Source organism: Strongylocentrotus purpuratus, unplaced genomic scaffold (genome assembly GCF_000002235.5).
Source record: "Strongylocentrotus purpuratus isolate Spur 01 unplaced genomic scaffold, Spur_5.0 spur5_scaffold_8, whole genome shotgun sequence".
NCBI classification, from domain to species: Eukaryota; Metazoa; Echinodermata; class Echinoidea; order Camarodonta; family Strongylocentrotidae; genus Strongylocentrotus; species Strongylocentrotus purpuratus.
Genome location: NW_022145614.1, coordinates 16,968,709 through 16,981,943, shown reverse-complemented (window position 1 = coordinate 16,981,943; position 13,235 = coordinate 16,968,709). Strand labels below are relative to the sequence as shown.

The following is a 13,235-nucleotide window of genomic DNA, read 5'->3' as shown; positions in this document are numbered from 1 at the left end:
ATGTTTGAAATTCAAGTTTTAGGGTACAACTTTCAACAGCACAACGGTACGCTTTAATTGAAATGACGCAAAGCTATTACTAAAGGGGCTGTCCTTCCTGATATTAATTTGATTTTCATAGAAAAAGACAATTAAGGAACAGGGCAGTGAAAGGTTGAGAAAATTCTGATTAAAAATGATCAAGTTATGAATATGTAAACTTCCGATCAATCAAACATAAATTGGCCACATTGTGACATATCTCGCGAGCTTCTATCCAATTTGCTCTGTACATACAATTTCTTCTTTTTTTCTTGAGGGGGGGGGGGGGGGGGGGGCTCCTGTCGAATTTGCGTTGAGTTTTAATTTTTTTCAACTCTTGAGACATTATAAATCATAGTATTATTGTAATGGGTCCCATAATGTTGGCGAGGGCGCAACAGGGGACTCAAACAGGTGGTGTAGTTTTTAGGAGTATACGGGGGGGGGGGGCATTATCCCAGTCGAATAGCATAGACAATGAAAGAGAGACAACGAGAAGGGGGGGGGGGGGGCGTTCGGAGAAAAGAAGATGATATGACACTTCTCGACACCCTTTACCATTTGTTACACGTTTTAATTCGCATTCCATCCACCAAGTAAGATCGTTGGCTCCAAAATTATGGGAGTGCCCCTTACTTTACTGGACCAAAGCAGGGGCGAATTCCAAAAAGGGGAGGTAGGATGGGTAAGTCACAGGCATTTCTACCCCACTTTTAAGCTTGGCTGAAGAGGACCATTGTGTGTTTGTTTTATAATTGATATGCTTGTCACAATTATTTCGTAATTGCCCCTACCCCTCTTTTACCAAATTCTGAAGCCACCCATTCCATTTTTAACACCCCACTAAACTCAACCACCTCTTCTCTTTTGAATACTGGATTGACTGTACCTAATATCAGTTGAGTATCTCACTCACTAAGGAAAATTTTCTTTTAAGATCAGCAACGCCAAATTAAAAAAAAATGTTTTTAGTCTCATCTACATTTAACATGAGTGCCCCCACATAAAATAATTGCATTATGTTCACTAAGTGATGCAGAATGTAAGCGGATTGCGCAAGACCAATTTGATACGACACATCCGATGGTGACATTGCGCAAAACCGATTGAACATGCACGAGAACAGGATATGGATTACCAAAGATCTACGGTGATGACACATTATATTTTTGAAGATGAATGTTAGAACGGAAAGTGGTGTTGTCCGCAAATAACACTAACAACATTTATCGGGCAGGGGGGGGGGGGCGGAGTTGTGACCAATATACAATCCTGTGATAATTTTGAGTGTAAAATAATAAAATAATAAAATATTTTATTAATCACGAAAAGAGGGTGCAGAATGGATTTAATACGCCCTCCCCATTTAAGGTTCATAATATATATAAAAAAAACGCAAATATTCTTGATGGCTGTGAACGTCTGAACATGAAGGACAAAAAAAGCACTTGTTTCACTTTTCTACCGGGAGTGTGTCTTCATTCAGACAATGGTCATTTGGACAACTAATCCCCGGAAAATACCCTCTAGAACAGTTAACCCATGTGGACAAGTATCCCCCGGAAAAGAATCTTCTTTTGAATATTAAAACCAACTTATTATCAGGGTAGAATTCCCCTTTAATGAACAGGAGGGGGTGGCTTTGATAGTTTTTTTTTCAGGGGTGGGGGTGATTGTCCACGGGGTAATTGTCCTCGTGGGTAGTTGTCCTTGGTCGTCCTGAGGGGGGGGGGGGGGGGTAATTATCATAGGGGGTTATTTTCAGGGGGCGGGGTAATTGTGCTAGATGGTTATTTTTAGGGGGTGAGGAGGGGAATTTCTCCGGGGGGGGGGTAGCAATTGTCCGCGGTGGTGATTTTCCTATGCCTCTCATAGCAATCACTATATCTATAATATATAGCTGGCCTATTCTTACGCTTGTAGAAAGGAAGGAAAACAACTGTGGAATAACTTAATAATAGGCGTACTGAGAAGAACATGTCGATACACATGTATAGTTTATGCTTTGTAATGAACCGCCAGATTAAACCCGTACTAATGAGAAATTCAATTTGGAATATGGTCGAAGCTACGAGCTTGGCTCTTGTTTGACATTGACCGAGGAGCACTTGGAGACAGAGCATGTTCCATAGAAACCCGAAACACCTCTAGCTAAGCGAGCCGTCTCTGGATTTATTGGCCAGGCCTACGAGAGCATTATGAATCATAAACATGTAAACATAAACATAAGGTGTTAACCTAAACTTTATTTGATAATGAAATAGGCCAACGGGTATGCATTGAATATGATGTTATTATTTCTATAAAACAATATATATATATATATATTATATATATACCAAGTGGTAATCTTACCTCGGTAAATCATACTGTTGCTTATGTTTTACCCTAGAAGACGTAAGGTGAAGAACACACCTTAAAGGATGGACCGTGAGAGAGGTGGACATCGAGTCGGCTACCAAGGTGGCAGAGGAAGAGGGGTCGAGGAGGCTACCGGGGAGGACGAGGAAGGGGTGGAGGAGGAGATGACAGGGGAGGATGGAGAGACAGGGACGAACATGGAGGACGTCGAGATGGGAGAATGGAAGAAAGAGGAGGAAGGAGAGACGGAAGGGGTGGCAGAGGAGGTGACCGTGGAGCAGGGGGGTGGAGGAGGGATAGAGAGGAAGAGGGAGGAGACCGCCATTGGAGAGGGGGAGAAAGGGGAGCAAGGGGAGGAGGAATAGGCAACCGTCCAAGAGGAGAAGAACAGGAACATGACGATGCTGGAGCTCAGGGAAATAGGTGAGCCGCTATTTTAAATGACCTCTGATACCTTAATTACACTGACAAGACCGACTCCAGAAGAACAATAGAACAACAAAACTATGATAGACGCATATAGAAAGCAAACTACACTGAGTGGTCATGAATTTAATTGTTTAAAGTCGGTTGCGGACGGTTTGACTGAGGTGAAAATAAAGCATAAACCATAGACCTTATAAAATGATGATGATTTCATAAAGAACTTTTGGGACAATTGTGGACATTGTTATTCCCAAACACAGAGAAATAAAAGGTGTTCTTGGGGAGTAAAACGAAATTGGAAAAATAAGGCGCTCCTATTACACCTTTTAGGGAGTAAAACACGGAAATACGCAAGGGTGTATATTTAAGGGATGTAATTTTACACTCTATTTTAGTCAGACGAGCTCTGATTGGTCAGTGCATATGCGCATGCGCTACAGCAATGGCACATCGTGTCAATATAGGTACTGCCAAATGAAGAAAAATTAGCATAATTTACATATTTTAGTCATGTTAGGGGAATTATTATGTTTCATTTGGGCATATTATTTGTGTGAAAGTTATCTGATCAAGAATAAGGGGTTGTACCGAAGGTTATATTTGATAATTTAATGAAATTAGCAGAAGCGTTGTTTTACTAACTAGTACATAATTGTCTTCTTATACGTGTAAGTCTAAAGGGAAGATATTCGGTATAACTGAAGAGATACAAATAACTAACAAGTTATGTTTGTCTGAAATGAAAGCGGTATTGAAAATAGAACTATACAAGAGTTGGGAAGAGAAATGGCGAAATTACAATAAAACAAACGTAAGACCTTTCAAAGCAACAATTCAACATAACTTTGAGAGTACCCTTTTTAGAGACTGCGAAGTCATACTTCGCAGGCTCAGACTTTGCAACATAGGAATAAATTCAGACCCCTCAAAAATATGGGTATCCCAAACAACCCAACCTGGCCAAGCCAACACAAATTTGAAATACTGTAACACCCTTGAAACAATAACACACTATCTGATGGAATATCCAAAATATACAATAGAAAGAGCAATGCTGATAATGGAAAGCGATATAACGAGCCCAAACGAAATAATGAAACTCCTAAAATCAACAGAAAGTGCGACCCAGAGAGCACTGATCCACTTCGTTCGTAGAACGAGGCGTTTCGAGTGTTCCTACTAGTCTTTTGTTTTTGATTTTTTGTTTTTTTGTTGCACATATCGCACGACAACCAAATGCTCTAAGATGTTGATACCTGCTTTGATAGAAAAATAAGGTTTTACAAAAGGAAAAATACTATAAGAGAAAAGGAAAGAAAGAGTAAAGACGGATTGAGGATGGTAAACCCCAAACAAGAGACTCTGAAGACCTACCCCAGAATCTTCTCACCGGCACTAGAGTTGCCTAGGCCAATGATGGCCAAGAAGATTGCGCAATGTACCGCGCCGGTCTGGCAGGAAGGTGCCAATTGCGGTGAGGGTTTTTTCATGGACCAGTAGATCTGAGATTATATTATCAAAAAAGAAAGAAAAAGAGAAGAGTACGAATTTACAAATAGAAACAAAAAAAGGTGAAAGGTGTAAATATTCTAAAAAAGAATGAAACGCCGATAATACCAAACAACAACAACGGTAAGGCAGGACTGTGTAATTAGCTAATTTCATTACATTTGAACCGATACGTCCAGCCATAAGTTAGTTCTTACAGTCTACACTTGTGTTGAGTTCACACTAATTGTTGTTTAGGTAAGCATTAAAGCCTTTCAACATATAACTCGACATTGTGGACTGATTTCTTTAGAGCAGTGAAACGTAGACAAAAGGGTGAGAATCAGTGACTGTTAGGTGATTACGAAGCATGGATGATTGATTGCTCGGGGGATGATCGATTGGTTGATGCTGTGCATAAAAAGGGTGTAGGTTTACTCCCCACAGGGTGTGGAATCGATCATAAAGGGTTTAAAATTCAACCCCACGGGTGTAAATTTGAACCCATTTTTCATGAAAAAGGAACCAAAAGGTGTTAAATGAGCACCATTGGGTGCAAATTTCACTCCTTAAAAGGATTACAATCATAACCTTGGGGTGCAAATTTACACCTTCTTATGGAAAAAAATAAATTTACTCTCTACATTGGGGAGTAAATTTACTCCCTGAGGGGTGTCACTTATGTGACAAGCAATTACTCCCTATAGGGAGTCAATTTACACCTACTTTTCTCTGTGTGCACGTCACAGAAATAAACTTAACGTTTGCGATACTTTGTGTAACCAAAGCATATTATTGATTATTTCTTGGCGGTGTTATTTTTTCTGAAATGATTAAATGTTTATAGAAAATATAGGTCTATATGGGATAATATGTAAATGGATTAATGTTGCATCATTTCATACGGCATGCTATCTATTTGTGTGACTAACTTGAAACTCAGAGTGCTGAGTAAAATAATTCTTATGCCTCACAAGTCATGTCCCGAGTTCAAAGTTTCAAAAGAAATTCACTGACTGTACTGTACAAATGTGGACTTGCATATGGAGTATCACAACAAAAAAGAAATGCAACGAGAATTTGATTGGAAATATATTCAAGAAGTGCTCATCCATTCTCAGCGAAACGTCTTAGATAATATTGTATCTAATAATATTTGCATGAATATCACAAGGGTCCAATGTTACAAAGTTTTTATCTTTGTGAAGTGAACCAATTTGTAACTGTTAGAAGTTTAGCGCGTTGAATTGCACAAGTGCAAATTGTTCCTGAACATTTCCTGGCTAGCTCTCTAAATAACTTCAAATCACATTACAAAGGGGGTGTCAATAGATTTATAATTAATGTAATTTATGCAAGCATTACGGTCACTGCTCACGTCATAGTGATCGAAATATGATTAAGTTGAAGATTGTTTGCACCAAAAACTTCTTGGAATATTCTCTTTTGTTTCTTGTACTTAGGATATATTTCAAACTCATATTTATGACAATTGACGAATGCTATATTTCAAATCTGGAATGCTTCAGTGGTGATTTCATCATGAGATTATGAGTTAGACTGACTTGCAGACGCGAAATGTATACGTTTATTGTAACATTTGGAAATTGGTGTGTCTTACCAAAACAAACACAACTTTGCAGTCGTACCATAAATCCTTGTGAAATTCACATGAGGTTCAGGAGACACTGCTAGAGTATAGCTTATGAAATTCCATTGAGGATGGCTATGTACTTTTGATATGTTGCCAATTGGTATCTTGTCGCATTTGTTTTGGTACACCCCGTATGGGACTATTAAGAAACAGGAGAAAAGGGATGAGAACATGAAGCTAAGTTCAAAGAACAAGGTGAGGTTGTTCACACATTTTTAATAAATAGCAATATTAAAACACTAGTAGTGAGAAGTTTGCACTTTGAATAGAATTGAAATATGAATAAACGACTAATATTTTCTCATAAACCAACATCTTTTTGAGAGGATATACAATTGACTTTTTTTCCTTCTAATTACGTAGAATATAAACTTTGAAGATTACCTGTGTTTGCTCTTTATCAAATTTCAAAAATGTAGGAATCGGCGCGGCGAGCCTCACCACAACCAAGCAAGGGCTCCTCGAGTGGTTCATCCTTTAGGCTATAAAACACTAGAACAGCTCTTGTCAAAAGACCCCGACGACGCAGTACAAGAGTTAGGTTCTCTCAAGCAAGGTCTGGGCAAGCTTCTAGAAATGACGGATATACGCTATGACCTGATATCGCTATTGTTTCAGGTCTATCACCATGTCTGCCAGGCGCAGGTGTCCAATGAAACTATCAACATGCTGCTAGATATGCTCGGAAGGAACAACTTCATCAACAGACATCTCAACGGCCATCTTATTGTAATGAGGAAAGAGAAAAACCAGAACAAACTACGGGTCATGCCTAGATGCATTCAGGATATCGCAATTGTCCTGTCAGAGCTACAGCAACGCCTTCCAAGTTACTTGACAGATGTTGAAGTTGCTGTAACACTCCTTGAAGATGCTGTCAGATACACAGAGAAGAAGAACATACTTGTGGATAAGACAATTCAAGACGAGGTACGCCAACTTGTGAAATTTCATGAGACAATCCAAGAGGAAAAGCTAAAGAAGACACGTACGGATATCGAACCCGCAACACCTCCTCCAGATAATTACCGTGAGCTCAGTGTGTTTCCAACTTCTAATGAACTGACAGATAATTCCCTGCGTCCTTACCTTCGACCAAACATTACGAAGGGAAAGTATGAAAGTGTCGAACATTATCTTGACGTTCAATTTCGTCTTCTCCGAGAAGACTTTGTCCGCCCACTTAGAGAAGGCATTAGTGAGTATAAAATAGCAACAGCTCGACCAGGGAAACGTGACAAACGCTTCCAAGACATCCGTCTATACTATGATGTAACACTAGACGAACCACTGTACTCACAAAGTGGAGTTACGTTCAGGATTCACTTTGATGAGTCTAAACTCAAAGGCGTTCGTTGGCAATCTTCGAAGCGACTGATCTATGGTTCACTCGTCATCTTGTCACCTGATGATTTCAAGACCCTCGTCTTCGGCACAGTTGCAAACCGAAAGCATGAGGATTTGGCCAAAGGCTTCATTGAAATCAAGCTCGAGAGGGACGAAGAAATTGCGGAGATCTTCACCGAAAAGACATTCATCATGGCAGTCTTCAGCATACTTCGAAGCTTACCGACATGTCCTGAGTCGCATAAAAAATGTCACTGAGCAGTCAATGCCCTTAACTGATTACATCATATCAGCATCAAAAGATGTTCGTCCACCTGCCTACATCCGGAACGATCGCTCCATTAAATATGATCTATCATCCATCGTCTCTGATGATGTTCCAAACGCAAAGCAAACTGCAATGCGTATGAAGACTGTGAGGATTCTCGATGATCGCGAATGGACAAGACTAGGGAACACTGGTCTTGACAAGTCCCAGCTTAGCGCCGTGAAAGCAGCACTTACTCAAGAGATGACGGTCATACAAGGCCCACCTGGCACTGGAAAAACCTACATCGGGTTGAAGATAGTTCACACTCTTCTCGAAAACAAGCGCATTTGGAAAGAAGCTCAAGTTCTAGGACTGGCCGGACACGCAGACCGTTCAAACAAACCAATCCTACTCGTCTGCTATACAAACCATGCTTTAGATCAGTTTCTGGAAGGAGTTGCAGATTATAACAGTGAAGGTATCGTGAGAGTTGGTGGTCGAAGTTCTAGCGAGGCTCTGAAGCGGTTCAACCTCAATTCACTCAGGAGCTCAAAGCTTCGAGAAGAGACACCTCGACACGTGAGACGTAGAATCGGAGAGGTTCGTGGCGAAATCGAAGGTCTCGGGAGAGAAGTCAAGGGCTTCAGGACAAGATTAACCATACGAGGAAAGGACTACTTCATGAAAAAGTACTCATGAAGCACATGACTGACGCACAAGAAAGAAGCCTCAACCAAGGAAATTTCTACGCAGTAGGTGGCCAGTCCCTATCGTCCATTGGCTCCTTGGTGATATTCAGATGAGACCTCTACCTGAGGAGCTTGATGTTCCTGAAGATAACGGACCACAAAATGAAGACGAAAATGACGAAGGAGAAGAAGAGCTTGATATCTTAGAGGAGGCGGATCTCCTTGACGAGATGAGGCGCCTGGACGTTGACGACCATCGAAATAGAATATTCACAGGCGATGCGAATGCCAACTTCGATGATGACACTTTGGCTTTCCGACTTAACGACCTTGACAACTTGGAAGCGGGAGGGTGGCAACAAGACCGACGGCAGCTCAGAAATAGGAAGCACAACTTGGAGAGAAAACTCAGGAGTAATGAAAGAATGTCCGACCAAGAAGCAAACGCCGTTAGGGATGTTTGGGGTCTTGAAGAAGGAAACCGATGGAGATTATACCGATATTGGGCTCATTTACATCGCCATGAATCTCTTCGTCAGCTCGTGGATATGCAACGGCAATTTTCAAATGTTTGTCAGGAGCTTCGCGAGGCACGCAGTCAAGAAGATTTTGAAATCCTCAAAAATGCCTCGGTCGTTGGAATGACAACAACTGGAGCTTCCAAGTTTCATATGCTACTTCAGAGAATCCAGCCGAGGATTATGGTGGTCGAGGAAGCTGCAGAGGTCCTAGAAGCCCATATTGTGACTGCATTGACTGAGTCATGTCAACATCTCATATTAATTGGAGATCACCAACAACTTCGGCCAAGTCCTACGGTCTTCAAATTAGCTACGCAGTATAACCTGGACATATCTCTGTTTGAACGTATGATCAACAATCGTGTACCTCATCAGCGCTTGATCCTACAACATAGGATGAGGCCTGAAATTTCTCGACTCATGAGGATGGAAAGATTGTACCCATATCTCCAAGATGACGTCTCTGTGAAGAAGTTCGACGATATCCACGGGGTTACAAAGAACATCTTCTTCCTTCATCATGAAATGGAAGAAGATTTTGTGGATGAAATGAAGAGTCACTCCAACATTCGCGAAGCAAAGTTCTTGGTAGGACTTTGCAGGTACTTCTTGCAGCAGGGCTACCATCCAGCGCAGATCACGATATTGACTACCTATTCCGGTCAACTCTATGCCTTTAAGAGGTTGATGAAAAAGAGTGACTTTGAAGGTGTCAGAGTTGCTACAGTTGACAACTTCCAGGGAGAGGAAAACGACATAATTCTACTCTCTCTCGTTCGCAGCAACAAGCAGGGAAGTGTTGGCTTCTTGAAGATCGACAACAGAATCTGCGTAGCGCTCTCGAGAGCAAGAATGGGTCTGTACTGCATCGGAAATTTCAAACTCCTCGCACAACAAAACCCAACTGGGCCAAGCTTGTGGAGGGAAATCGTGAAGGACGCTGAAATCTATGGCACCATCGGAAAATCCCTTAAGCTCCAGTGCAGAAATCACACTGGGACACAAAATGAGGTTTCAAGTGAAGCGGATTTTTCAAAAGTCCCAGAAGGTGGTTGTTCTGTACCATGTGAGGCACGTCTTACCTGTGGTCATGTTTGCAGAATGCCATGCCCCCACCGACATGAAACATGAATACTACAAGTGCCGTCGAAAGTGTACTCAGACAATTTGCCCCTTAGGTCATGGATGCATGAAGCAGTGCTACCAGCCTTGTGACACGCAGTGCAAAAAATCTGTCGATAAGACACTGCCTTGTGGTCACGTCCAGAAGGTGCCTTGCTACAAAAGCAGCTCAGAAGTAATCTGTGAATCTCAATGCCGCAGGAGACTGGATTGCGGGCATCAATGCAAGGAGCTGTGTGGAAAGGGCTGTACAGTGGTCTGCCAGGAAATGATTCGTCATTCTGACTGGCCTTGTGGCCATAATGTCCTCGCCAAATGCTCTGTTGGTCCTGAGTCCTGTTCGCAACCATGTGATAAGATTCTGAGTTGTGAACATCCGTGCAAGGGTTCATGCGGCAAGTGCCACCAAGGACGTCTTCATGCATTCTGCCGAGAAAAAATGTGATCGTACACTCGTTTGCGGTCACCCATGCCGGTCGACGTGTGCGGCAGATTGTCAACCATGTTCAAGAAAGTGCGAAAACAGATGTCAACATAGCAAATGCAAGAAAAATTGTGGAGAACCTTGTGTCCCGTGTGCAGAGAGGTGCATATGGCGATGTCAACATTTTCGATGTGAGGCACAATGTGGAAAACCATGCGACAGACGTGCGTGTAATGACCCTTGTACACTCCTGCTGAAGTGTGGCCACCCTTGCATCGGACTCTGTGGCGAACCATGCCCCAAGAAGTGCAGAATCTGTGATAAGGATGAAGTAACTAGGATCCTCTTTGGCGACGAAGAGGACACGATGATGCTCGGTGAGATTTATTTGTTATTTTTCACAAATACATTCAAAAAGAGATTTTAAGGAGGTTGGGCCCTAAATATGTCAAATGTCTTTAGATTTATGTTCATATATAGAAAAAAACGTATAAAATATCTTGTGATAAAGTTTACTTACGAAATGAAGAGGATGAAATGCTAATTCGAAGAATGGAGTGCAATTACTTGACAGTTTCGTTAAACAAACAAAAACAAAACAAAAAAGAAGACAAAAATGATAATTACTGATGACGATATGATATAAAAATCTTACCTTTACTCTATAATTACGTGCAACTTCAATTTACAGAGTACAACGATTTAACAATAATATTTTTTCTCAAGTGTCGCAAATAAGACGTTACGTCCATATCATCTCTCCTGTTCAGGTTTGTGGAGTTAGAGGACTGTAAACACGTGATTGAAGCGAATGCCCTGGACCAATGGATGAAGACGGACAGTGGAAGCAAAGACACGTCAGAGGCGACCTCCATTCAGGTATCAAGAATTATTTGTCGTAAATATTTTGTTTTACTATTCTGTAAACACTTGCATTGAGAACGCGGTGAAAAACAATTCATTTTTTGTTGTTGCTTATTACTCATGTTTGCTGTTTTGATGAAATGGAATTTGTAACGTCTTTTAATTTCTGTTCCGACACAATTTTTGACTAATTAGAGGTTGCTTCTTTATTGTTTAAGATATTTCCACGTTATCTTTAAACATTTTTCATTGCTCCAATAATAAAAAAAAGAAAGAAGAAGTACAACGAATTTGAACATAACGATGGGAATCTCGACCCATTTTTCAAAACGTACGTGTTACATTAAAAAGGAATTGAAAGGAAAATGATATGTAAGCCATTTCTGAACTTTTTTTTATTCCTTTGACAGCTGAAAGAGTGTCCATGGTGCAAAACACCGATCAGACGCAATCTGCGATACGGAAACATCATCAAACAAGCACTGGATGATATAAATGCGGTTAAAAGAAGAATCTTCGGCAACGAAAGGACAATCCAAAATCTCCGTCAGAACCTACAAGAAAGAATTCATCGAGAAGTGGTGTGTGCCATAGCAAGGGATCAGCAACTGTTCCTATTATTCGAAACCATGGTCAGTTCGACGCTTGCGTTGAGCCATGGACAAATCACCGCTTTGGAAAACAGAGTCCGCTTTCAGGAGGAAATGATAGACCTGGCTACAGAATTGCAGTCGCTGCGATCTCCATCCCTAAATCAGCAGTACGTTAAGCAGATGAAGAGTGAGATAGTTGTCCTGCAGACTTGGTTGTGCCAGGAGCCCATAAACAGGATGTCCCAACAGCAGACCGGTGACGCCAACAGAGAAGCGAAGAGGTTCCACTTAGCCTTGAATCTTTTCAAGATCCTGGTCAAGAAACCAGCTGCTCGTGACAAAGCCAGCGAAGAGGTCAAGGCCGCCGAGCTTCAACTCTTTGACGGAAAGGCTATGACTGCCCAACGAGCAAATGAAGTCAACGATCTACTCAAGAAGATCGATTACAAGTCCGGTGGGTTGGGAATTAGCGAGAAAGAGAGGAAGGAAATAGTCGCCGCTATAGGTCTGACCACAGGTCATTGGTTAAAATGCCCCAGAGGGCATGTCTACGCCATCGGAGAATGTGGTGGTGCCATGGAGACGGGAAAGTGCCCTGAATGTGGTCAAGTAATTGGGGGCACCCAACACCGACTGACAGAGGGCAATAGGGTTGCTTCAGAGATGGACGGGGCGCGATATGCAGCATGGTCGGAAGAAGCTAATAACATGGCGAATTTCGACCTGAATGATTTGCATTAGAATTGAAATTTGATAGCATTTGGTAAGCATACAGGCTGTCCTAATATTATCGTAGACAACTTTATTTCCCTTCTCCGATAGTCCTCTCATTCACTTTTTCATATTTAAGATGTTCGGCATTCATTACCAACTGTCGACATGTATACCGTCGAACATTAACTGAAGTAGAAATCAACTACACCTTCTCTTGACGTTATTTCTCATGATATTTTCAATAGAGATGCCATGCTGATGTTATCAGAAAAAAACACACATTGTAAATTTAGTTATTTGAAGTCATTTAATTTGTGATGCCTCCGCTACAAAGTAGCCGAAGGCATTATGTGTTTGGGTTGTCCGTCCTTCCATACGTCACGTTCTCGTGATCGCGTTATCCCAAGAACTGATTGATTGATTCCCGCCAAACTTAGGTCGTGTATCTATCTTGCAGAGCCTATGAGCTGATTAGATTTTGGGGTCACGAGGTCAAAGGTCAAATGTCACAGGGCTCATTATGTATGCAAAAATAGCTCGTGATAGCGTTATCTCAAGAACCGATTGATGGATTACCGCCAAACTTGGGTCATGTATGTATCTTGCAGATTAATAATAATAATAATAATAATAATATTGGATTCTTATATAGCGCACGTATCGACCTTGCAAAGGTCCTCAAGGCGCTCCAACATTACCCGGCTATGCTAGGCTGCCGATTTCGACGCTCACAGCATTTTAAGGAATTCCTTCCTACCGGT

General features: G+C 41.5%; 1 protein-coding gene across 1 annotated transcript; it reads left to right on the top strand.

Annotated features, from left to right (window-relative positions):
• The first annotated feature begins 2,544 nt into the window (after positions 1–2,544).
• LOC115920262 (NFX1-type zinc finger-containing protein 1-like) lies at positions 2,545–12,542 on the top strand. Its single transcript, XM_030975687.1, is given in 8 exon segments — positions 2,545–2,805; positions 6,370–7,491; positions 7,493–8,234; positions 8,266–9,832; positions 9,864–10,309; positions 10,311–10,680; positions 11,043–11,182; positions 11,578–12,542. Coding segments are annotated over 8 exon segments (5,514 nt in total). The 5' UTR covers positions 2,545–2,602; the 3' UTR covers positions 12,502–12,542.
• The last annotated feature ends 693 nt before the right edge of the window (positions 12,543–13,235 follow it).